This window comes from Sminthopsis crassicaudata, chromosome 5, assembly GCF_048593235.1.
Source record: "Sminthopsis crassicaudata isolate SCR6 chromosome 5, ASM4859323v1, whole genome shotgun sequence".
NCBI lineage: Eukaryota > Metazoa > Chordata > Mammalia > Dasyuromorphia > Dasyuridae > Sminthopsis > Sminthopsis crassicaudata.
In genome coordinates, this window is record NC_133621.1 from 50,588,102 (window position 1) to 50,616,021 (window position 27,920).

General features: G+C 36.4%; 1 protein-coding gene across 6 annotated transcripts in view; it reads right to left on the reverse strand.

Annotated features, from left to right (window-relative positions):
- Positions 1-27,920, reverse strand: part of NMT2 (N-myristoyltransferase 2) — a 75,241-nt gene that overhangs the window by 39,960 nt on the left and 7,361 nt on the right. For 5 of the 6 annotated variants that reach the window (XM_074266665.1, XM_074266660.1, XM_074266664.1 and 2 more), the window contains one exon: positions 2,836-2,971. In XM_074266665.1, coding sequence (XP_074122766.1) covers positions 2,836-2,971 — 136 coding nt within the window. Of the gene's footprint in view, positions 1-2,835; positions 2,972-6,029; positions 6,197-27,920 lie in introns of those variants that run through there. The other variant, XM_074266662.1, reaches the window with a different exon arrangement.

The following is a 27,920-nucleotide window of genomic DNA, read 5'->3' on the forward strand; positions in this document are numbered from 1 at the left end:
TTTCCATGTCCTCCTGGGTCATGGGTCTCTTACTTAGATACCTGCAGGTTGAGCTGATGGAAGCAAATTCTAGAAGTGCTGAGATGCAGAAGATCTTTGCATACTTGAATCTTGCATCAACAAGAAATCTTAACAATTCCACTTGAGAGCAGCAACAGAAAGTTACAAAGCTGCCATTTCATCACCTCTGTTGGGCTCTCCCAATCTTAACTCTCAGTGACAACCTAGAATATGCCTCTGAGCAGTTACTCTTTCTTTTCTTTCTTTAAAACTCTAACTTCAATCTCACTTTCCCATCCGCATGGAAGATAACACTAACTTTCATGTTGCTGAGAAAATTAAAGTTGGAATTTCCACCTTGAGTTCTTTTACTCTATCAAAAGGTCTTTACCCATACTCTTTTCTAAGCACTGTAATAAGTGATGAGGAAGCAAATAGAAGCAAAAAGAAAGCTAGACCCGGGCCTCAAGAAATTGTACTTTAATGAAGGAAGACAACATATAAAAGGGAGCAGAGATTTGGGGTAGATGAAGGAATCTATATACAAAAGGTTCATGGAGGTTTTGAATCTGAAAGTTGGGGTCATAATCAAGAAAGGGAATGAAGCCTGGCTAATTCAGACCCCTCCACAAAACCAAGATCTCTAGAAAAATTCATCAATATGAGAAGGGAGTTGGGCCAGCAGGATAGTGCAAGGTGCAAGTAAGCCCCAGATGCAAAGGGAATTTCTAGGATGGGACACCACTGGAGATATCATTTTGAAATCCAACCAACAGTCAGGATCAAAACAAGGAGGAAAATAAAAGGCAAAGCTAAAGAGCAGACAATTATAGCTACAGGGCTGGAAGGAATCCTAGAGGCTATCAGTTCAACTCCCATATTTTACAGGTGGGGAAACTGAGGCCCAATGACCTTAAGTGACATCTTGAAATTGTCATTTCCTCCTGACAAAAAAAAAAAAAATGAATGAAAAAGTCACTCCTCACTAAGTCCAAATTCTTATTTGTAAAAAAATAAAATGAAAAAGAAAATACAATTTTACTGTAGATTATTTTTCACAGAATAGAACACAGGCCTAGGCTGCTTATAAGAGCCTCATAACAGTACTCACAAATCCCTACTGATGACTCACTTAGTTAAGCATTAATGAAACCATTTCTACTTTTCTTGCTCTATATATGTGCACTTAATCCTGAACTTTTTGGTAATAAGGTTTGACTTGTATGATGCTGTTGGACTCTTTATTGCAAGGGCCCTCCAAGAAAGCACCAAGATAATATCTTTCACAGCCCAGTTTTCCTGAGACACTAGTTCATAAGACATGGTATCTGCAATCTGTTCCATCATGTGTACAACCTTCTGCTTTTCTGACCGCTGTCTTCACTGGACATCTGGTTTATTCCGAATGAAGGCTTCTCCATTGGGAAGACCAAAGTATTTTTTTACTTCAGAAAATTTAAAGGCCAGACACTGAAAAATGATGAGTATGGATTTACCCCTGGCTGTGCCTATTGAACTTTGCTGCCAGAAGGGGATATATTTGACAAGCATTCAGAAAATTAAAGTGGAACTATCTTCTAAATTATAAGTAATAAATCAACCCTTAAAAATAAATCCTAAACCACTAGCTATAGCTATAACATTGAAACTTTCTTCTTCTTAAAAATATTAGCATATGGAATAAAAACTACTAACAAAAATAAGAGTACAAAGGCTCTGTGTGTGTGTGTGTGTGTGTGTGTGTGTGTGTGTGTGTGTGTGTGTGTGTGTGTGTGTGTTTGTATTTATTTTGTTACTTTACTGGTATAGAGGACCCTTAGGGAAAACTCCTTCCTCTGTAAGAGATAGGCAACTCTTTTGTAAGTTGCTTGGAACATTGAGAAGTGAAATGACTTGTCTTTGGTCAATGGCTAGTATTCATAGGTCAGGATTTTGAACCCAGACTGAGAGGCAGTATGGCAGAGTATAGAGGATCCTGTGAAGACAGACCTGGGTTCAAATTCTGCCTCTGACACCTACTAGCAGTGTGACTCTAAACAAGTTGTCTTGGTCTCCATCTTCAGATAGGAAATAAATAAAACACTTGTCAATCAAGGGTTGTAGTGAGAAATAAATGATGGTACTGCAAATCTTAATCAGTCAGTATAGATATGCAGAGCATTATATCTGACAATGATGACCCAAACTCAACAAATGAAAGTCTTGTGTTTATATATACACAATACATGAGTACATATATGTACGTGTAGCTAACTATACATGCATGTATGTATCTGCGTAAGGTATATAGACTAATATTCACGCATGAATAACTCATACATAAATGTGCAGTTTATATACACACATTAATATAATAATTTTTATTGTTGTTCAGTCATTTTTCAGTTGTTTCCAATTCTTTGTGACCCCAGTAAAGGTTTTCTTGGCAAAAATACTAGACTGGTTTGCCTTTTCCTTCTCCAGCTCTTCCTTGCCCAGCAGAGTCCTACTACTAGTAAGTGTCTGAGGCCAAATTTGAATTCAAGATGAGTCTTCCTGACTCCAAATCCAACACTCTGTGCACTATGGCACCATATAAGTTGTCTGTATAATACTTACACTCAAGCTGCTATTATTCTAGTTTCAAGATTATCCCTATATCCACGATTCTATGTTGCTTCTCAAACCTGAATGTACTTCTCTGGATGTCCAAGAGCATGAAGACTCTTCTACTTACCTACTACCGTTTGATATCAGCCCTGACAAAGGTTCTAAACTAGGTTTCCAATTCTTCTCAGTGTAAGGCAACAAAAGCCACCTTCCTTACAAGGGTTAAAAATAAATCCAAGCCCTTACTTTGGATGGCTGCTGAATTTTAATCTCCTGGGAATCAGATGCTGAATCGGATTTTGTGCCTCCAGAATTCGGTTTCTCCTTTTTTCTCTTCTGTTTCTTCTTTTTCTTTTTGGCTCCCAAATCCCCTCCAGGACTTCTGTTGGAAAATTCAAAGAAGATGAAATGAGAAAAGTCATTATTGTGAAGTGTGGAGGGCATGAAATTAAACATTAAGGAAAAACACTTTAAGTTCTAAGGAAACAGGTAAGGAAGTAAGGAAATAAAATTCAGCCAGGCTAATGAGTTAATGGAGAACAAGCAAATGTGTATATGTAACAAAATTTCACATTTACTCTTGCTGGCTGACTGTCTGAATGCCATTTTGGAGAAAAAAAATTGTGCATTCCATATTCTATCAATGCATGTTAAACAACTCCTAGTCTTATTTTTTTTATTGCTCTACTGACCCAGTTTTAGTCAATTTTTCAAGAGCCTTTTAAGAAGAGGCACTCCGAGAAAGAAAGTGCATTATAAACCTTTCTCTTGGGCACAACACACTATTAATCTTGATGCACTAGAGCTAAAGAAATTGGCTTTCTCTAAAAGAAAAAGAAAAAAATTTCCAACAAAGATTTTCACTTACTAGTTTAATAATAATTTAAAAACTTTAATGGCAAGAGCTAAGTTAACTGTACACACAGAATCTGGAATCTATGTCTTTACATATTTGATGCTCTCAGAGAATAGGAAAGCAGGAGAAAAAATCCACAAGGAGTTTTAATGTTTCTTCTATGTGGCCCTAAGCAAAATTTCCAGAAGATGCATTAAAAGTCTGGGAGACATTTTCATCGGGTTAGGATATAACCACTCTCCATATTAAACACTAGCTGAACCACTGGATCTGAAACTTTTTTTGGGGGGAGGGGCAGGGAATGTAAGAAACTATTTTAGGGAATATTTAAAAAGACAATAGTAAAGAGTAGACTCATCATAAAACAACTTGTTATTAAATGAATTGAGAAAACATGGGCCAAATCACGTGGCCTAAAACATGAAAAACTTGGAATCTCCTTGGACCCGAGTTCAGATCATCTTTTAAGGTCAGTTATTACTTTGGGTAAATCACTTAAGCTCTCTGGATTACAGTTTTCTCCTCTCTAGGTAAATTGGATTCAATGATCTTCAGTCCCTTCAGTTGTTATTTAATAATTTTATGAATCAAATACTCAACAAGCGTTTAAGTGTTAATAACTGGGAATACCAAGACTAACATTAGAACACTCCCAGCCCTCAAAAAGCTTACAGCCACAGACTCAAAGGAATACGAGGCCCATCCTCTCCCCCTCTCCCCAAACATGCACTCTCCTACTAAGGTCTATTATTTCATTTACTCATAGAATAAAATAACAATCAGAATTTCAGTGTTCAAAACTAAATGGTTCATTCTGATATAAATTCGCAACTATGGAGACCAGGAAGGTGTCTGTCAAGTTCTATTCCTGGATATAATTTAGTAGAACTTTATTCTGACTATAAGAGTATATGAGGGGGGAAAAAATGGTATTTCTTGTAGTATCTTTTTTTTTTTTAAATTTAAATAATGGCTTATTCTGCTGTAATAAAAGCCCAGATAGACTTGGTCCTAATTCTGCCCTAAAGTAGCAAAAATCAGTGATGGCTTGAGATGCATTAAGGTTTTAAGCCACTTATCAAATCACTTCTTCCCCCCAGTATCTGGATACCATACAACCTTAAAAATATAAACGCCTTATTGAAATATGGATGCCTCACTGAAAGGGAGTTATTCACTGCATCTGTTGTTTCCTCACCTCTAAAACAGCATGACCTGCTCGGGTTAGATGATCTTGCAGGTCCCCTTGAGGTCTAAAAATCCTCAGTCCATGAACGAGGGCTTTAAAAGCCACTAAGGCCAGATTCTGACTGCCATTTGCAGTTTTCTCTGGGTGAATATTCAACACTGCAAATGTCGGATTGGCAGGTGGGTTTAAACAATTACTTCATCTACTACATCCTTAGATGAACTTAGATTAGAAATAGGACTTGCCCATGTGTTGGGGTTTGGGAGCACAGGCATATATAGGAATCATGACAACATCTCATACCCTCATCACTTCTCACTTACATTATGACAACAGCCTCCAAATTGTTCTCTGTGCCTCGAGGATCCCCTCACTCCAGGCTCAGCCTAGGCCCCAGTGCCAAGTTATTTTCCTTAAGCACAAACTGAACCATCCACCTGCACTACGCAGGCAACTTCAATGGCTTCTTAATGTCTATAGGACAAAATATAAGGTCCTTTGTTTAACTTTTAAAGCTCTTCTTAACTGTGCTAATCTATTGTTTCCAGCCTTATTAGATATAACTTTGTGATCCTGACTTTGTGGCCCAGCCATCCTGCTCTTTCTGTTCTTCACATGTTGACATGTCATCTCCTGTTTCCATGCCTCTGCAATGACCATCTTGCACACCTGGAATGTGCATGCTTCTCAGTTCTACACCATCTTCTACACAAAGCCTTTCCTTATTCCCCCACTGCTAGGGCTCTTCTGAAGCTATCAGGACAGAATGGAAGCTATCACTGAGCAGAATGTTAGACTTGGAGTAAGGAAGACAAATTCCTGAGTTCAAATCTGGCCTAAAACACTTATTAGCTGTGTGACCTTGGGCCACTCACTCAATTCTGTTTACTACAATTTCTGCATCTGTAAAATGAGGTAGAAAAAGAAATGGCATATCACTCCAGTATCTTTGCTAAAAAACCCCAAATAGTTACAAAAAGGTGGACAAATTGAAATGACTGAAACCCAATGACAACATTCTTTGTACCTAGTCCAGATCATGGAACATACTGAATACTTCATAGATATTTATTGACCAATTCATTGAACAGGATCATTCCACATCCTGCTTTTGGGGTTTGGTCCTGCCATCCATTGATGGGCAGCAAAACTACCGAGGTCTACAATGTCCCTGAGATCTCAAAAGGAACCTGTCCATTTTGCCTAGGCAACAAGTAGTGTTAGTACATGATATATATATATATATATATATATATATTTATTTATTTATTTTAGGTAATGTGGAAGCCAAAGAAGCCATTAGGACATGAGGAGTCTCTGCCCTAAGCTGAAGAACACCAAGTTTGTACCCAGCACGACCCTTATAATTTTCTGTCCCCATCATTTGACAGTTACCTTCTAATTGAAGACAGCTCTGGTTCTTCCCTATCGTATAATGAAGAAACTGGATTCATACAACAAGGTCCCATAACCCCAAATCTCCAAAAATCCTGTAATTAGGCACTGAATGGCTAGTGAAGAAAGTGTAACTACCTACAAATTCAAAGAGTCAGCATAAGTCTCTCTGATGCAATAATGATCCAGTCTCTGCAATGTAACAAATTATTATAATCAGGTGCCCCTCACTTTCTGGATTGCCTTGCCATGGAAAACAGGAAGATGTCATGGTAGACATCTTCTAACAAATGGCAACTAACAAGAGAAAAATGAGTAGAACCAGAAAGCTAATTTATACAATAATGAAAATATTCTAAAAAGAAACAATTTTGAAAGACAAGATCTCTGACCAATGCAATGACTAACCATGAATCCAGAGGACTGAAGATGAAACATGTTACCTACCTCCTGATAAAGACATATGTGATGGGCTCAAGGTGCAGAATAAGATATGCATTTTTGAACATGGATAATAAGGGAATGTTTCACTTGACTATGTATCAATTGAGGGGTTTTGTTTTTCTTTCAAATCTCCTTTTAAATGGAGATGGGGGTGGGAGGGAAAGAAAACATATTTGCCAACCGAAAAGTAAAATAAAATATAAAATGAAGTATAAGTACTTCCAGTGCCAAGATGGCAGAGTGAGAAAGAAACCCTTTGAAGCCCTCCCAAATTCCCCTCCAAACAACTAGAAAACCACCTCACAATTGATCTAGGAGCAGGGAAGCTGCTATTCAGCAGGGCAGGAATGAGCTGTTAGGGTGGGAAGGATACAAGGTCCAGGAGCAGCAGCAGCAGAAGCCAGCCTCACAGCAGGGGCCCCACACCATGGCTCCAAGGCTGGGGCAATCTACCAGCAAGGCCCTGACCTCCTGCAAACTAGCAAATCAGAGGCAAGAAAGCAAGGCAAGAGAGCAGTGTGTTATAGTTCAGCAAGGCTCCACCCCAAGCAAAAGCTAGCAGAGAGGCCTTCACCCCATTGCTGACCAGTAGTGAAGCCCCACCCAAGGGCTGGCCAACAGTGAGACCCCACCATTGTTTCCACAGCAACCAAACAGCAGGGCCCCACCCCTGGGGCAGACCAGCAATTAATCTGGGGGAGGGGGGGAGGCAAAAGGGAGGCCCCATTCCTTAGTACAAGCCAGAAGGGAAGCCTCTAATGAAGACAAACAGCTAAGTCTTGAAGCACAGTGAAAGCCAGCAGTAAGACCCTGAGGCCCAGCACAAAAAAACTTGGGACAATACAAGACCAGAGTTCAACTCTCATATAAAATACATCACAAAAAAAGCACAAAAATGAGCAAATGAACCTTTGCCTCAAAAAAGTTAGAATGACAGGAAAGATCAAGACAAACTTAGAAGATGATGATAATGTCAAAATGGCTACATAGGAAGCCTCAAAGAAAGATCAATTTGGTTTCTGGTTCCTGGAAGACCTTTAAAAGGATTTCAAAAAGCCAATTTTAGAAGTAGAAAAAAAAAATTGAGAAAAGTGTGACAAGAGAATCATAAGCAAAGATTTACAAAAATTTACTAAGGAAAATAACTCCCTAAAAAGTAGAATTGGCCAAATAGAAAAGGAAGCACAAAAGTTCAATGAAGAAAACAATTTCTTAAAAATTAGAATTGGGCGGGTAGAAGCTAATGACTATGAAATATCAAGATATGATAAAACAAAATTTAAAAAGTAAGCAAAATTGAACTTTCTTGCTGGAAAAACAACAAACCTAGAAAATAGATCCAGGAGAGAGAACATACGAATTACTGGAACATTTGAAAGACATGATTTTAAAAAGAGAAAAGAAGACTCAACAACATCTTTCGAGAATTTATTAAAGATGAAAATTATCAAACTGTGCATACCCTTTGATCCAGCAGTGTTATTACTTGGGATAAAGAAGGGAAAGGGACCTGTTGTTTGTGGCAACCCTCTTTGTAGTGGCCAGAAACTGGAAACTGAGTGGATATCCATCAATTGGAGAATGGCTGAATAAATTGTGATATATGAGTATTATAGAATATTATTGTTCTGTTAAGAAATGACCAGCAAGATGATTTCAGAAAGGCCTAGAGAGACTTACATGAACATCAGTTCATGGATGTGGCCCTCTTCAACAATGAGATGAACCAAATCAATTCCAATAGAGCAATAATGAATTGAATCAGCTATACCCAGCAAAAGAACTCTGGGAGATGACTATGAACCACTACATAGAATTCCTAATCCCTTTATTTTTGTCAGCCTGCATTTTTTATTTCCTTCACAGGCTAATTGTACCCTATTTCAAAGTCCAATTCTTTTTGTTCACAAAATAACTGTATGGACATGAATACATATATTGTATTTAAGTTATACTTTAACATATTTAACATGTATTGGTCAACCTTCCATCTGGGGGAAAGGGTAGGGGGAAGGAGGGGGAAAGTTGGAACAAAAGATTTTGCAATTGTCAATGCTGAAAAATTACCCATGCATATATCTTGTAAATAAAAAGCTATAATCTAAAAAAAAAAAAAAAAAAAAAAAAAAAAAAAGAATTTATCAAAGAAAACTGCCCTGATATGCAAAAAAAAACAGGGCAAAATGGAAATTGAAAGAATCCATGGATACCTGCTTCAAAGAGATCCCAAAATGAAAACTTCTAGGAACATCATAGCTAAATTCCAGAGCATAGAGATCAGTGAAAAAACTATTGCAAGTAGCTAAAAAGAAACAATTCAAATATTGTGGAACCACAATCAAGATTCACAGGATATGGCAGCTTCCACAATTGCAAAAGCTTGAAATACAATATTTTGTATTGTATCAGAAAGCAAAGGAGGTCGGATTACAACCAATAATCACTCACTCGGCAAAATATAATCTTTCAGGGAGGAAAATGGACATTTAATGAAATAAAGGATTTTCAAACATTCCAGATTAAAAGACCAGAACTAAATAAAAAATGACATCCAAATATAAGACAAGAAAACAAAACAAAACAAAAATAAACAAACAAAAAAATGAATCAAAATAAAAAAGAGAAAAAGACAAAAAATTCAATAAGGTTAAACTGTATTTCTGTATAGCAATATTTTTGTAATTCTTAATTTTATTACAATAAGAGCAATTAAAAGGAGTTTATATAGACAGATGATATGAATAAGGTGACTTGGACTCCTCCCCTAAAAAAAATTAAAGGGATAAGAAATACAATTTCACTAGAAGGAGAAGAGAGACTGAATAGAATAATTATCCCATATATAAAAGTCTTAAAAGAACTATTATAATGGAGGGGGAGATGAGGAAGGGAAATAATGGGCAAAATTGAAATCTTATTCTCATCAAAATTGGCTCAAAGAAGAAACTACATAAATGCTGAGCTGAATACAGAAGTATATTTCACTTTAAAAAGTAAAAAGAAACAGAGATAATAGAAGGAGAAGGGGAGACTAGTAGGGAGGGTAGATTGGAGAAGGCAGTGATCAGAAGTAAAACACTTGTGTGGAGGGAAAAGGTAGGAGTTAAAGGAAAGCAGAGATAAACAAGGAGAAATAGAATGGAGGGAAATATGCAGGTACTTATAGGATGAACTCATCTATAAAAGGGAAGTGTACAGCAAAATAGATTTAAAAACCAGAATTCGACAATATGTTGTTTATAAGAAACACATCTGAACCAGAGATAAAGATGCAAGAGTTATATTCGTGATTTCAGACAAAGCAAAAGCAAAAATAGATCCAATTAGTTGAAAGGAACAATAGACAATGAAGTCATATCAATACTATCCATATGCAACAAATGTCATAGCATCTAAATTTTTTACTAAGTTGAATGAGTTACAAAAAAAGATAATATAAAACTGTACCAGTGGGGGACCTCAACTTTCTCCTATCAGAACTAGACAAATCTAATAAAAATAAATAAACAAGAATAAAGTTCTGGAAATTTTAGATACGATAGGTCTCTGGAGAAAACTTTCTATTCAAAGAAATATTTCTTTTATCAAGAGATTAAAAACTAATTGGAAATATAATCTTGTCACAAAAATAAGTGGGCTAAAGGACAATCATAAAAACATTAATTTCAGTTTAAAAAATGACAACAATTAGATACCAACAATAACAACCAAAATTTATAGGATGCAGCCAAAATGGTACTGAGTGCAAGTTTTACATCTTTAATTACTTACATCAATAAGTAGTAAATAAAAATAAATAAAATAAATTGGGCATGCAACTAGAAACAAAAAGACTAGAAGAAAAAATTTAAAATTCCCAATTAAACACCAAATCCTGGGGGAAAAAAGATAGATTAATAAAATTGAGATAGCCATTGAACTAACAAATAAAACTTTTATGGGAGAAAATAGAATACCCATTGGTTAATTTGATTTTAAAAAAAGGAAAGAAAACCAAATTACTAGTATCAAAAATGAAAGGGGTAAATTCACCATCAAAAAAAGAGGAAATTAAGACAATTGTCCAATTACATGCCAATAAATTTGACCATCTAAATAAAATTGATGATTATCTACACAAAAATCCCTAAGACCAGATGAATTCATAAGTGAATTCTACCAAAAAAAAAAATAATAATTCCAATATTTATAGAAACATTTTGGAAATTTAAGTGAAGGACTCCTACCAAATTCCTTTTACAACACAAATATGGTGCCAATACCAAACCAGGAAGAGCCAAAACTAAGAAAGAAAATTATAGCTCAATTCCTTTATCTCTCACATATATAGAAAGTATTTGAAGTATTCAAAGTATCTGGACAAGCAATTCAGACAAATCGAAAGTAGTCATAGAAAAAATTCTCTGAATCACTATTGATTAGAGAAATGCAAATTAAGACAATTCTGACATACTTCATGCCTATATCAGATTAACTAATATGACAAAAAAGAAAAATGTTGGATGTTGGGGGGAGGAGGGAGATGTGAGAAAACTGGAACAATAATGCATTCTTGGTGGAATGGAGAACCATTGTGGAGAACAATTTGGAGTTGCCCCAAACAACTATAAAAATGTTTGTACCCTTTGATTCAGCAATACCACTGGCAGGTCTATATCCCAAAAAATCCTAGAAAATAGAAAAGGACCTATTTGTACAAAAATATTTAGAGTAGCAATTTTGGTGGCTAAGAATTAGAAAACTTAAAGTATGATCATATATCACAGCTTTTCTAAAAAATCTATGATATGATTATAATGGAATATTACTATACTATTAAAAAATGAGCAGAATGATTTCAGAAAAAAACTTGAAAGACTTATATGAACTGATGCGTAAGTGAAGTGAACAAAACTAGAACATTATACATAGGAACAGCAATTCTGTTTGAAGAATTGCTAATGACTTAGCTATTCTCAGCAGCACAATGATCTAAGACAATCCAAATGGACTAATGATGAATGAAACCTATTACCCTCCAGAGAAAGAAGTGATATTGTTTGAATGCAGACTGAAGCATGCTTATTTTTCACTTTCATTTTTCTTATTTGAATTCTCTTGTACAAAATGTCTAACATGGAAATGTTTTAAATAATTTGCTTATCTTAGGAAGAGGAGGAAAGGGAGAAAAGATGGGATAGAGTTTGAAACTCAAAATCTCAAATACAAATAAATATACAAAAAGAAATGAAATATAAATAATTCCAAAACAAAAATACAGAAATACACACACAAGTGCATGTAGAAATGGCATAAATAAACTGATTTTAATCTTCAATTCCTTAGACTTTCTAGATTTCTGTATAATAAAAGTTTAATCCACCAGAATGATCAAGGTACTCAGAATCCTTTTTTTTCCTCTTTGGTTACTTGACTATCGAGTGGTATACAGTTCTTGATACACCAAAGTTTTAAGAAAATGTTTTAGAACATTTAGAAAACCTTTAGATAAGTGTTTTTCCATTAGATAGGTCTTTAGTCTAATTTCCAATATTTAGCAATGCAAACATAATTTAATTTAAAAAACTGTTTTAATCCACACAGGACCTCAAGTACCACAGTTATACAATTTTCACTGTATACTATGGTAAATGAAGAAAAACATTCCAAGTTAGTTTTTTTTTTTTTTAAGGTTCTGATTGAGATTCCATTTTACTAAATTTTTATTGTTAAATGTATATATCTGTGTCTGCCTGGTTCACACCAACATTCCAATTCATGTAGTTGGTTGATTGTTATCCTTCATTCTTCAAGAGGACCAAAATGACATCATTATGTTAGAGTTGAGTTATACTTTGCTCGATTATGGCTAGTCAGACAAATACAAGCTGGGAGTGCTCTGACATTAGGTCCATATGAACATTTGGGGTGGACCCTCTAATTTTTTTTTCATCTCACCTTTCTTCTGAGCTAATTTAGTTCTGCTTTGCTCACAGAGCACAGCACCTTCTCTGATTAGGGCATGCCATGTTGGGTAATCCTGTGCCAGTGTCTTTCATGTCATACGATTGATTCTAAAGTTCTTAAGAAAGACCTTGAAAGTGTCCTTGTACAATTATGGAAGCAGTGAATATAAGCTCTATAGCTAAGGCATGTTTTATCTCAACATGTTATCTGTCACTTGCAACATATGATAGGTTGTTCATGGTAAGCATCTACGATTTATTAATTTATTTTTATTTTCTGGCAACATTGAGATTAATAATCTCAATTTGTAATCAAGTAATCAAAGCTTGGAAGGAATTTACCTAGAAGCTAGGTTCCCTTCCACTGTGAGGATACACAGCCCTGAAGGGAGCTTATCTAGGCCAAGGCATCAGTAGCTGTAGGTTAGAGAGTCACCAGATAAGGCTTCAAAGGATTTCCTGATCCTGGCTCAAATGTCCTCCCCTCTCATTTGCCTTTTGGATTCCTTAGCTATCTGAAGCATTACTCTCTATGTGGAACCCTTCCTGATTCCCAAAGTTGCTAGTGTCCTCTATTGTTCCAAACTCTATGCATTTATTTTGTTTATAGTGATAAATATATAAAACTAATGAAACATAAACCAATTTGCAAACCAGCTAATAAAATATTATGTTGTCTCCATTAGAGTCTAACTATGTCCAAAGAGCTCTAAAGCTGTGCATACCCTTTGATCCAGCAGTACCACTACTAGGTCTATATCCCAAAGAAATCAAAAGAGGGAAAAGGACCCACATGTGCAAAAATGTTTGTAGCAACCCCTTTTTGTAGTGCCAAAGAATTGGAAAATGAGTAGATGCCCATCAATTGGGGAATGGAGAATGGCTGAATAAGTTATGGTATATGAAAAAAATATATAATATTATTGTTCCATTTCCCCCAGGGCAAGAACTTTTTCCGTTTCCTTTATCCCTAGAGTCTCACATATATGACTAGATTTATTAGTTGGAGCCCTTGGCTTTCTATAACTTTTTTTAAAACAACTAATAAACCTCATTGACTCAGCTCATCAGAAAAAGCAGAGATAGGCCCAAGAACCTTGACCAAAGGCATTATGGCTATTTTTGTCTTTAAAAAAAGTTAAATATTTAAGAACCAAAGTTCCTCTTTTCCCTTCTCAAGATGTCTCATGAAAGCCATACACTAAAAGAGACCTCACTAAGATTCACACAGCTGTGCCAGCAAGTAAATGCCTAGCAGTCAGATCTGCCCATTGGTGGGTTGGGCTTCCTTGTGAACAAGGTAGGTTTCTCCTACTTGGAGAGCCTCAAGTGGTCAGCGGGGAGATTCTTTTCCATTAGGTAAAGAATTTTACATTTCTGTGATTTTATGATGGGAAATGAATTTAAGAAATTCTGCCTCTGAGTCCTCAAAGATGGCAAGGTTTACCTAAGCTAAAACTTCAACCAATAAAGGTACCTCTGTCTAGCAACATAGTCTTCAAAAATCAATCAATATGCCATTCCATTAGGAAGCCCAGACTGTAGAAAGCAAGATGGTACAGTGGATTGCATTTTGAATTTGGAATCAGAGGATCTGGATTCTAATTCTGACTCTGTTATTATGTGTGTGACCTTAGATTAAGTCACTTCTCTGTAAAGTGAGAAAATTGGACTACATGGTTTCTGAAGCTGCATGATCTGTGATCTTAGAGGAAAAGAGACATTCATCACATCAGGCAGCCAAAGAAACCATGGAGAATAATCTAGTACATCAAAGCCAAGCACACATTTTGCCCTCACTCCAGGGGAGGTCAACAAGCCAGGAGCAGATCCAACTGATGCCCCTTTGTTCACGGAAAAAGAGGCTCACCTTAGATTTCACAGCTTATAACCAGACACACTGAACTGCTTCTCACAATGAGATTTTTATTCATTCAACAAACATTTATAAAGCATCCACTAGGAAGACTATACTGCATAAGGTACTAAGGCAGATGCAGGAATAAACAAAAGGTTTAGAAGTTTACAATCTATTAGAAGCAATAAAATTCATATACAAATCATTAACTTTATTATTGTCGTTAATAAAGCAGTAATGACAATCTAAGTGTTTTATCGGTCTTCATAGATTAAAAAGTCCTTTATAGAAAAACTTTTAGCATAACAATAAATCTTTGTGTCAAGATTTAAAGAATATTAACACTTCACAGCCATCTTATTTGCTATAATTTGTTTTTTTTTTCTTTTTTCTGGTTATACATGTACATTAATTTTAAAAAATACACATTTCTTTTTTTTTAATTTAATTTTTATTTTATAATTATAACTTTTTTTTGACAGTACATATGCATGGGTAATTTTTTTACAAGATTATCCCTTGCACTTACTTCTATTCAGATTTTTTCCCTTCCTCCCCCAACCCCCTCCCCCAGATGGCAGGCAGTCTTATACATGTTAAATATATTACAGTATATTCTAGATACAATATAATACACATTTCTTTATGAATCATGTTGGGGGAAGAAAATCAGAAAAAGGGAAAAACCATGAGGAAAAAAAAAACTGAACAAAGCATATGTTGATTTACATTCAGTTTCCATGCCATATATGTGCCATATACATACATATATACCATATACATGTCACATACATATATATGTATATATATACATACATATATTATCAAGTTTTATATATATAAAATCACCTGGCAGTTGAAATCTTAGACACTTAGCATGCCATATAGACAAGGGAGAAAGTCGTCTAGGTAACTTAGCAGGAGATATTGCTTGAACTTGATAATATACAAGTGAAAATGGAGGGAGGTTCAGGGAGAAGCATATTAACATCTCAGGACATCAGTGAATATGCATTAGCCAGTCCCAATATTCAAGTTGCCAACAAAAACTCCCCCATCCTTCCTGCCCCCCAATCTTCCACAACAACTTAAAATGTCATTTCAGATGGTCATTTGATCTCCTAATGTTGAAGGATGACATCCTATAAGCATTTGGGGGTCCTCAGGCCAGTGTGGAAGGTTTTTCAAAAGAATTCACAGCCCCAGTCTCTGAGTTAAGGTTTGGCAAAAGAGGGGTTATTGACACTTGAGGGGTTCTCAGTGGGCTAGGATCCTGATTAAGAAAGTAGCAGGGAATTAAGAGACAAAATTTAATTTTATTTGGTCTCCTGTAGCTTGGAGCCCGGGAGTGATCTCAGGATGAACCATGGGAGTAATTTCCAGATGAATTAAGGGTGGAGATTACTTAAGGAGTTTCTGGGAGGCCAAGTGAATTAAGGGAGAGGGGAGCCAGAACCAGAAGATTCAGGGTTTTCTGACCTGATCAGGGGACCAAAGAGTCCTATTACATCACTAACAGCTTTTAACATGGGATGAAGGATCTAGAGCTACAGGCAAAACATCCCTGGTTCAATCCTAGCAAACGAGAGCCAGAAAATGGCAATGACCCACCTAAGAACAAGCAGCTAAAAGACAAAGCTGGGATTTGAATCCAAGGACCCAGCAATACAAAGCAGAAAGATTCCTGAATGTAGAGTCAGTGGCAGTGGCTTAAAATTCCAGCTCTCTTGCCTCTGTGATCTTGGGGAAACTATTTAACTTCTTAGGCCCTCAGTGAGGGGCTTGGACTTTAAAGGCCTATTCAGTTCCATCACTAATAATCATTCTTTTAAATCATTCTGAAATAAATTATTATTACCTAAAAGATAATATGGATAAGAAAAGGAATGAGCCAAAGTGTACTTCTTTGTCCATAATCCTGAAAGAAATCCACAATTTCTACAAGGTGAATGAGAAAGTATCCTTTCAAACAGCATTGTAGACATCTCCCTTTTGTTAATGAAAGGGGACTGTTCATGTCTATGCTTCCTGTCTAGTAAGAGTGTTTCCAGCAGCAGCATAACTTCTGCTTGGGTTGTTCTTGGACAACATAAATTGCAAATTCTACATTTCTCCCTTGAATTCCCTAGACCACGGTTTTTGCCCCACAGGAAGACAAGAAATCTTGAAATCTTAATTTCTTTCTTTTTTTGAATGCAAGAAAGGGTTTATGTTTTTGCAAGAATGGGTGTTTATGTAAAGAGATTCACCTTTGAAACTCCAAAGGCAGCATGTTATTTCCTGTCCAGAAGCACAAGTCCCCATTAATTCGATGTTACTGAGGTTACACAATATGAATGTCCACTTCTCATTACATAGCCAGTCCCATCTCCAAGAAGCTAATATTCTAGAAGGGGGAAGGTAATAAAGGAGGGCTAAGGACCAAGAATAAATCTTTAAGTCTCAGGCCACCATCCTAGATTACAAAAGTCAAGAGCTTATTTTGGGGGGGGAAGATAAACTCCACCCTTGATAATTTCTTGATGTCCTAGTGGGTTTCAGTTTTTTTAATTTAGGTTTTCTTTCATTTCCACAAGATTTGCTCTTTATTGAGCTAATATGAATTATTCAAGCATTAAGCAAAAGAAAAAGATATCAAGAGATTTTATCATCAAAATAAAATGGAGACTCTCAGGACACTAAGGGAAAAAACAAAACAAAATATGAGACCAGGGAAAAAGAACCTATATGTATAAAAATATTTATTAGCAGCTTTTTGTGGTGGTAAAGAACTAACTGGAAGGGGATGTCCATGAACTGGGAAATGGTTAAACATCCCATGTTAGTTGTGTTATATGAATTTAATGGAATGCTATAAGACATTACAAGCAGGTGAAATTTCAGAAAAACCTGGAAAGATATGCATAAACTGATGCAAAGTGAAGTCAGAAGAACCAGGAAATACTGTACAGAGTAACAGCAACACTGTGACATCAATTGTGACTGCCTTAGCTCTTCTCAGTGAATGGGAAAAGTTTGCTATTTCTTCAAAAAGAAAATATAAATTAACCAAGCTATAGGATCAGGTTCCTTTTTCCCCTACCTTTCATGACAAACAATTCCAGAATATGAATAGATAATTCTGGAAACGTATAGAACAAATTGACCTAGTCTATATCTACCCATCCCATACTTTGGAAACACAACTCAAGGTCAGCAAAAGACATGTCTTTATTTAAATTTGAATTGATGTGTTGTTTCCCATTTCCCACTGAGCTAGCACCTGTTTTCCCAGTCAGTATCAGATTGTATAATGATTGCTGCTTCCTTATAATATAGTTTTAAAAATAGCTTTCATGCTTAGAATGTAAGGCCACAATTTCAGCCACGAGGATAAGCCACCAAAGGGGAGGAGGGTTAATATTGCATTAGGGAACATATATATGCTTATGATACTTATGCTCGGAGCCTCACTTTACCTCTTGTATGGTAGAGTGATGTCCACTTCTCATGAGAAACAAATAAAAACTTTTTCTTTACACCTTGAGAGATCTCTGAGATTTATTAGGTGGGTTAGTTACATCATACGATAATTTTTTCTTGTTTTTTTTTTTAAACAATATGACTAATATGGGAATGGTTTACATTATTGCACATATATAATCTGTATCAAATTGCTTACCATCTTAGGGAGGAAAAGAAAGGAGGGAGAAAATTTGGAACTCGAAAATTTTTTAAAAAGAGAATGGGAAAAAAATGTCTTTACATGTAAGTGGAAAAAAAATAAATACCGTTTAAAATATACCAATATATCCAGGATTATGGGACACAATAGAATAGGGATGTGAAGAACAAAAAGGACATTTCATGAATTTTAAATTGTTATGAATAGTTAAGAGTATTCTGTCAGTCAGTCAGTAAGTAAGCATATATAAAGTACCTAATGTGTGCCAGGCATTACAATAAGTGCTAAGTACCTGAAAATGTCTTGCTAATGATAAAAGCAGGCACTTTTTTTTTTTTTCCTATCATGGAAGCCATTTTTATTAAAGATTATCTCCTTGGATTATCTCCAACCCCTGAAGTTGGAGCTCTTCACTTTTCCACTTTGAATAACTAGGAGCAGAGAGTAAGTCCTCCGACTTTTCTGAGACAGAGCCATTAGACTGATACAGTATAGAGGAATATGACAGACACAGCACACAGAGCTTATAATGTGGAATTTGAGAAAGCCTCCTAGAATACCTTTATGGAAAAGAGAGTGGTTAGTGTGGGCTAGGTCGTAATATGACTAGTAGATTTTTAACTGGTTTAAGAAACAGACCCCAAGAATGGTGATCAATGGACCAATGTCTAGCACTATCAAGAAACATCTCTATTAGAGTGTTACAAAATTATCTGTGACCTCATTTTGCCCAATATTTTTAGCCATGACACAACCTATTGATTAACAAGCATTTACTAATCACCTTCTGTGTGCAAAAGGCATGCTCATACAATTTTTCACTGACAGAAAGCTGGGACCGACAGCTAACAGGCAAGATGACAGAATAAGAGTCCCAAATGTTGGCAGGCTGAACGACAGGCCAAATTGATTAAGATGAAGCTGATTTTCGCTTATTAGCTTTGCCATATCAAGAATGGCACTACTTATAGGTTCATACTTTAGAAACAGAAGGGACTTTGAATATTTAAATCCCTAAAAGGGATGTGATATGAAGAACTTGGGTTCTCCTCAAGCTTAACTCCTCATTTTACATATGAGGAAACTAAGTTAAATAATCCAGATCATTCAACCACCTCTTCTAGTTTTAGGCATAAGCCCAGAATGCATTCAACATGGTTAGCCAACTTCCCGCATAAATGTAGAAATGCCCATTAATCTATTTAGTGCCTTTTCTCCCATTTATCCTGCATAAATCTTGCTTTCTATACATTTTCTTGCATGTTGTCTCCTCCATAGACCGTAAGCTCTTTGAAAGCAGATACCTGTACTTTTTTGGATATCCTAAAGCCCAGTGCCTGGCACATCAATTCTTAGGGAAAATATCTTCCTGGCTGAGCACAGTAGTAGAGTATAAGCTAAGAGATCAGATTTCCCTAATCAGGGAAATCTTTAAAAGCAGAGCTTTAGTTTCTGAAGAAGCCTAGGATAGGTGTGGCCCAGTAAATGAAACAAAAGCCAAGAACTTGGAAGTCTGAATGCCAGTTTTGTAGTTCATTTCATCAGTAGCTCTGATCAAAGATCAGGTGGTTTCCTGATCTATAAAATGAGCTAACTCTTCTCAAGCCACCAACCTGGGCCCCCAGCCCTCCAGCCCACACACATGCTTTTAAAAAAAAAAAATAAAAAAAAATACCAGTAACATGAAAAAGTCACCACAAGGCAAGCTAGAAACATAAAGAGTAGGTGCAAGTTTAAAATATGACCAGAATGGCCTCAGGGTTTGATTCTAGGTTGCTAAGTTTGAGTAACCAGAAAACCAGGTTAAAACAACTCTTCCCTGAGCTGATGGAGCTGTTTGTCCCTAAACATCTGTAGTCCATTCGAAAGAATAATTAACTAATAGCTTTAACAGATGATTTCTGGCTTTATCAGTTTGAAATTGGAGGAAGAGAAGCAATAGAAACACTGACACCTTCAGAGGTTTAAGTTCTGGCTAGCGAAGGATTCCTTTAACACCAAGAATCCTGATTTTGCCAATGTGGCCAGATCAACTTTGCACAAATGATTTCACTCTTTGGCATCTCAGCCAAGGGAGCAAGACACCAGAAAGAACAGCTGCTAGTGAAAGGCGGCTCTTTTCTAATGGTGGGATATGTATAGAACTTCTCCCAGAGAGCCTTGACTGGACTCTGAAAACGGCACAGTAGCATGAACTGGCTGCTGGCCTTGGAGTGGGGAAAACCACTTCAGACTCTTGTTGTGTGAGCCTGGGGAATTCAAAATCTTTCTGAGCCTCAGATTTCTCATGGGTAAAACAGGAGATATCACTAATTAGTAGTAAAGGTTTCTGAGCTCCTACTATCTTTCTCTCTATAGCTAGGTATTTCTCGAAGGCCAGAGATGTCAACCTATGACCCTAGGGGCTGCATGTGGCTCATTACAGCATGATCTTAAAACCAAGAAATAACCAGGAAGAAAATCATTGCTACGAATTGTATCAGTGAAGTCAGTATGTCTTCACTGATAACAAAAAAAAGCAGTATGTCTTTTGAAGAGCCCAAAATGATAATATAACTGAACTTCAACCTGCAAAGGGAAAGTTTAAAAAAATTTTAAAAACCTAAAAAGTTTAAATTTTTTTCAATGAAAGCAATTAGATCTAATTCTCTGGTGGTCAGGCTGGCCTCTCTTCATATACGGGCTAAAGAAGAAGAGCTGAAATAATCATCCCTAATCACCATTTCCTAAGCACTCATTCTTAGAGCTAGGCTCGGGGGTGAGCTGTTAGAACACAAAGCAGACCAAGTTGCTTCCTCTTTGGATCTAATATTGTAAGAATGATCAATTGTCTATCCTTAGGTTCTGAAGAGAGAAAGGAAAGGAAATGAAAGGGGGGAGGAGTAAAGGGAAAGAAAAGGGGAAAGGAGGAGGGGAAGAGAAAAAAAACAAACAAACTAGATTTCTTATTGGAATCAGAAGAGATAAATGAAGGAACTCCAGCAACAAATATGCATTGGGAGCCAATGACAGGCAGAGTGCCCCATCATATAGAAGACACAATAAACACAAGTTTCTGATCTCAAAGAGTTCACGTGCTGTCTAAAGATCTCTACTATATATATATATATATATATATATATATATATATATATATATATATATATATATATATATTGAAAAGGCAAAGCAACAACATTCCTACAATTAGGTGAAATATCTTATCTGTGACCTCTTCTTATCTATGCCTTCCCTTAAATTCTCATGGGGACCCAATAAAACATCCTCAGGTGAGGTAATTAAACTGGGGGCCCAATGACTCCTCAAAGACCCTGAGACTAATGTATGCTGGTCTTCGAGGTCAAAACTATTTTAGAAAATGTCTTCATTTCAAAAAGAAACAATTACAAATAACTCACACAAAAGCTAATTGAGAGGAGAGGTGGTTCTCGATGGTTTTTAATAGTGTAAAGAAATCCTAAAACCAAAAAATTAAAAGAAATTCTGCTCTGGATAGTTTTGTATTACTGTGAAATACATTGACCTGTTCATCTGTCATCTCTTGTACAATTGATACTATGGCAGACTCGATAGAGCTTTGGCCTGGGAGCTGGCAGATATGGCTTCCTTCTGTCTGACATAACTGGCTTTGTAACCCTGGACAAGTCAATAACCTTTCACTGCCTCCAGGTGACTCTATAACACATCTCTAAGTTGCAGGGAATGCCATGTGCCTGCCCTTGGTAAAGGGAGCTTCCTCAGATCTGATCCCTTCCCCCATTCCAATGTCAGTGCATTGGAAGAAGTCAGATTGGTGAGATTGTCACTGGAAGCATGGGAATCAAGGCCATGCAAACCTTCAACAAATTTTGAAAAAAGGACATTTATGTTCTGAGTGCCATTTTGGACTTGATGACTTTGAAGCTCCCAAACCCCCAGATTCTAGGATGCATTAACAAGTTATTTCTTTCCATCAGAACCCACAGGTATCAGAACTTAAACAGTCATGACCACTGGCATCCACGGACCCTCTTGTGACATCTTTTGGAATGGTTTGGAGTTTTGGTTTGGTTTGGTTTTTGAGTTGCTTCAATTCTTCTGACTTTTCCCCCCTTTGTTTCAGAAACTGCAAAAGGTAGGAGGGAAGGTATCACAGAATAAGCAGGTCTAGAATAGACTTTGGAGTGGCAATGAACCATGTCAGGACTGAATAAAATGAAAAGAATAACTTGGAAAACTGATGTCTTCAAGCTTCTCTCTGAAAATGAAGAATTTTCTAGTACCACTACCAGGCATTGTGCTAAATGCTTTTATAAATATCTTTTTTAAATACTCAAATGAACTCTGTTCCTATTATGCATTTCATAGTTATGGAAACATGAGGCAAACAGGTTAAATTACTTGTTGAGCGATCACATAGCTATTAAATGTCTGATGCTGGATTTGAATTCAGGTCTTCCTGACTCCAATCCCAGTGCTTTAGCCCATATTCTTAACCTGGATTTCGTGACCTTTTCCCCTCCATATTTTAATAATTGTATTTTCATATAATTAACTTCTTTTGAAGTCCTAAGTATCTTATTTTGCGCATTTAAGAACATTATTCTGAAAAAAGACTTCATAGGCTTTCAAAAGCAGTTGCCAAAGAGATTCATGATACTAAAAAAAAAAATTAAGAATTCCTGCTGGCCATTTTGTAGTGGCAAGGAACTTAGTTGGGGGATGCCTAAATGAGTTATAGTATATGAATGCTATAGAATATTATTATTCTATAAGAAACGATAAGCAGCATGATTCTAGAGAAGCCTGGAGATGTACAGGAACTGATGCTGAGTGAAAAGAATAGAACCAAAAGAACATTTTACATAGTAACAAGATCATATGATCAACTCTGAGCAATGTGGCTTTTTTCTTTGATTCAGGCCAATTCCATCCAATAGACTTGTGATTCATTCAGAGAACTCACAGAGACTGAATTACATAATATTTTCACCTTTTTTTAAATCATCAATTGCTTTTCTCTTCCTTTCTCATTTTTTCTTTTTAGTCTTTTTTTTTTCTTGTGCAGCATAAATATGGAAATATATTTAGAAGAAATGCACATGTTTAACCTATATTAGATTACTTGCCATCTAGGCAAGTAGGGGATAGGAGGGAGAAAAATTTACAACACAAGGTTTTGCAAGGATGAATGATGAAAATTATCTTAGTATATATTTTGAAAATAAAAAGCTATTAAAAAAAAAAAAAAAACAACCAAAAACTTCTGCTACAGTGGACCAGAGATTCAAACTCAAACAAGTAGGATGCCAATAAACCACATAAGAATCCCTGATAACTATGTAATGAGTTTCCACTTATTAACATTATCTATGTCCAATTATAGGAATAGCTAGATGATGCAGTGTAAAGAGCACCAAAATTAGCATCTGGATGATCGAAGTTCAAATGTAGTCTCAAGACTCTAGCTGTGTGGCCTTGTACAAGTCACTTAACCCTGTTTGCCTCAGTTTCCTCATCTATAAAATGAGCTGGAGAAGGAATGGCAAAACACTCCAATATCTTTGCCAAGAAAACCCCAAGGGGGAAAGGAAGTCACGAAGAGCTGGACATGACTAAACATCAAGAAATATCCAACTGTATTTTTATTTATTTTAACTATTTCCCAAATACATTTTAATTTGGTTGGTCACACTCAGCAGTGTCCTGCTTGCTCCAGACTACCTAGTTGCTTAGCTCATATTACTTCTCCAATCCTCCATAGTAAAACTTTCCCACTCTACATATCTTCCCCTCCCCCCAACAGACACAGGTTGCTTTCTCTTTCTCAAGTCTAAATATTTACTTGCTCTGAGCCAGTCCCACTGGTAACTAAGAACGTGTACCATAGCATAAGCCCACAAGACAGAAGAGAGACTATTTTCTAGATAAGATGAAGTAGTTTACCCAGATCTCTTCTATCTAGGACTCTCAGCAGATGTTCCTTCCACTGCAAAGTCTAGCTCTACAAATGTTCTAAGGTATCTGGCAGAAGCAGATTTTAAGGGGAAAAAAAAAAAAATCAAAGATTATCTAATCAGTCTATTCTGGCTAATGTGTCTACGTTTTCCCCCAGGTTATTCATTGACTAATCATGCTTAGTTAGCTCTTTTCTTTGGCAAGTATTGATCTGAATGAAATAAAACACCTCAAGGGGAAGCTCCATGTCACAGGGCCTCATTCTCCAGGGTCCCACTTCAAAACAAAAATTTTGTTCATTTCAATGGCCTGATCCACTGCCAAGATTTTTTATTCCCTTGGTTTTTCACTGAAACTAATTACCAGCCCTAAATATGTCCTTCAAAGATTTTAATCCTTTCATGCTACCATGCATATATTCCAATAGCTCAGAGCTTTAGATTAGAAATGATTTCAGGATGCCCAGGCATATTCTATAGAGAGGGAAACTTAAATGAAGTCCCAATTCTGCCACATATTGGATGTGGGATATAGGACAGAGTCACTCACTTTACCCATCTGTGAAATAAGGCTAACACTACCTGGACTCCCTACTTGTTAAGGGGCAATTGAAGCCATCTACTAAAGTCATGATATTTTCTCTCCTTTTCTCCAATAAACTCTAATGGCTCAATGACTTTGATCAAATATGAAGTTTTTTGACAACTAAAGCCATTCACAAGCTGACCCCTTTCTACCTTTTTCCAGGTTCTTTACTTACCACTCTCCCATCCTTGCACAAACTCTGATCCATTACCACTGACTGTGTTCCTTATTGTAAGGTCCTCCCATCTCCTGATTTGGGATCTCTTTGTTGTTTTTCCCCCAACCCAAGAATTCTTCTCCCTCCTTACCTGACTTCCTAGCTTCCTTCAGGATTCAGCTCAAATTCTGTCTTTTGCAGGTCTATTCCACCACTCTCTTCCCCTACATTCTTCTTCCCTCCAAGATTACCTCCTATTGACACCATAGGAATTTACTGGGGCAGGGATTGTTTTTGCCTTTTTTTGTAAACCCCAGCACTTGTCCAATATATACAGTTAGTGCTTAATTGGGACTAAAAAAGGTAGCAGATTGGGTGGTTTTATATTATGTTTGCTTTTTAGATTAGAATAATATCTCAGAGTTAAGAAAATGCCTCAAACTGAAAGATGAGAATATCAAGTGTAGGTTTGAAAGAGTATTTCCTGTATAAATGAGTATCATTTATATGGCAGAACAGGAGTGGACAGAAGACCACCTTATCTGAGTTCAATTCTGTGCCCTTACAGTACCTGAACCAAGCCAATTAATCTCTCAATGCCCCCAAGAGCATTTTTCCAAGGCTGTAACTTACAGGATCCTGGAGCCTTTACACTAGGAGTTCCCAACCTTGATGAAATTACATAGCCCTGCAAATTATTATTTTAAAAAGAATTTTCTAAATCCTAACCAATTCATCTGGTCAGTCCAGCTCTGGAAACAGCTGTTTTGGAGTGGCCACACTACTCTATGCCAGTTACACCACACATGTTAATATTGGCTCATTACTGCTATTTTCAATGCATCTCTGGAATTTATGGACTTCCCTGAGTGAAGGGGATGTTAAGCCTTTCTCCTGCCCTTCTAAGATTTACCATTTACAATTGTTAAGCTGTTAACAGATCATATTTCAGCTTGGGAAGCTAAATACTCCCCCCTTTGAATTTTTGTATAGTTAGGTAAATCTGTTGAGCCCACCAAATTCTTATATTTTCCCATGGATTCCATATACTTGATTTGAAAAGTCTTGTTAATACTAATCAGGGAGCCCAAAGTGATATACAAATATAAATATTTATGTACTCATCTATATTTCACACACATTTATAAATATAAAACAAATATACAAATGAGTTTCTACAAATAAATCCATGTATATTAATCATATATGAAATGTACCTATGTATGTATGTGTATATATACATAAATACATAATATATGCATAATTTTTCACTTTTTTAAGGAATTCAAGTCCTATTCCAGTGCCAAATTACAGAGCTAAGAAAAATGTTTATGGTAGATTTACAAGTTTCTAATAGTAACAGGGAGTATTGCTCAAATGTTCAGACTCCTTTGTATCAAAGTGCCCCAGGGAACACTTTGTTGCTTATAGGCCACAGTGAATTTATTTTACCAGTGTTTTTACTTAAATGTTTACTGTTTCTAGTCTCAGAAAACTTCAGTTAGTTGCTTCTCTTTCCAGCTCTCCAAAAAAAAGAGAAAGAAAAAAAAACTTTTCAGGAAAAGGCAGAGTACAAGGAATTCCCAGGGTATAAGAAACACACTTTGTTTAAGAAATTAGGAACCCCAGAAGGCAGGGCCAAACAAAAAGAGATCAGAGCTGTGGTGGTGAATAGGTTTTCCCTTTGCCTTTTCAGATGAATCATTTGTTAAGCACTTACTCCATGCTAGGATCTAGAACTTGTCATCTTGCTACACAGGAAACATCAACTGTGAAGGCATTGGGTTCAAATCCTGCCTCATATACCAGACTAACCCAGCCTGGGTAGAATACAGTAAATCTAGATCAATAATCTTATCTTTCTGGGTTAACTTCATATGACTCCATGCTCTACCTGCAATCTAAGTTCCAACTAGCCTAGTTTGCTTACTACTTTGCCCAATCCCAGCACCCTCTTCCTCCCTTCCCATCACAATCCTGACTATGGTCCTTGGCCAGTCCATTCTGGGAGAGTTCTCCTTCTGGCAGTTTCCTGAAACTTCTCTTCAAGGTTGAGTCCAAAATATCACCTCCTCTTGGAAGCCCTTCTTGAATGTTTCAATCATAAATGTATATACTCGTGTAAAACACATACTCTCACTCTCTCTCCCTATGAATTTATTACATATTTATATGCCTCATATTTACTTGTCAATGAATGTTAAATTCCCCCAGTTAAATTTAAGTTTCATGAAGTCAAGAATTTTTCTTTGTATCCTCAGTGACTAGCCCACAGGAAGAAACAAATTGTTTATTAATCAATTGTTACACAATGGGGACACAAATAAGAGCAAGACAATCCTGTCAAGAAACTTACATGTGACAAGTAAATAAAAAACGGAATTGACAATTGCAGTACCTCTAACGTGATATATTCTCTTGTGTAAATCACGGAAGACCTAAGGGAACCACCTATCTACTTAGGACACTGCCAATGGGCTGTCAACACTAATACTCTGGGCTCAATATTAGATAAAAACCTTCACGTGGACCAGGTTCATTCCTAGTTTGTGGCAATCCAGATGAGGGATTGGCTGAAGGTTAGTTCTGCATTATTTGGAGAGGAAGAATTGGCTAATCAAATTATTCATGCAAACAAGCTTGCCTTAAAATGTCTAAGTTATTGAAGAACAGTTTGCAAGCAATCCTCAAGGCCTTTAGAAGTAGCTATGTTGAGGCAGTGGCCAAAGACCATATATAGTCTAATTGACAACCATTTCTTAAAACAAGCAACACTTGTTTTAAGTAGCCTGATCATAATCATCATAATCTTAAATACAAGCTGGAAGGAAAACGTTAAAAAGAATCAAAATCCAGTCCATAAAGGAAGAAGTCTCTACTCCAGCATACTAGGCAAATGTACAGCCTTTGCTTCAGAAGCAGCTGAGTGGCACAAGAGATAAAGTGTTTATCTAAATGGGAGACCCAAGTTCAAATCCTGACTCATGCTTGTGTGTCATCCTGAGCAAATGATAAATCTCTCTTATCCTCAGTTTCTTCAACCTCAAAATGGTGACAATAGCCCTCTTATGTGTGTATCAAATAAAATAATACACACAAAATGCTCTATAAAGTTTAAAGAGTTATATAAATACTAGCAATGAGGATGAAGATGATGATGACTTCAACCTCTAAAGAAAGCCCATCCCACTTTGTCATGAAATGTTTTTTTTTCCACAAGAAGCCTAAATGTCTCTCCCTCTATAGACTCCTTCAAAAACAAACAATAAATCTAAATGGCCTGAATAACCTTTCCCAGATT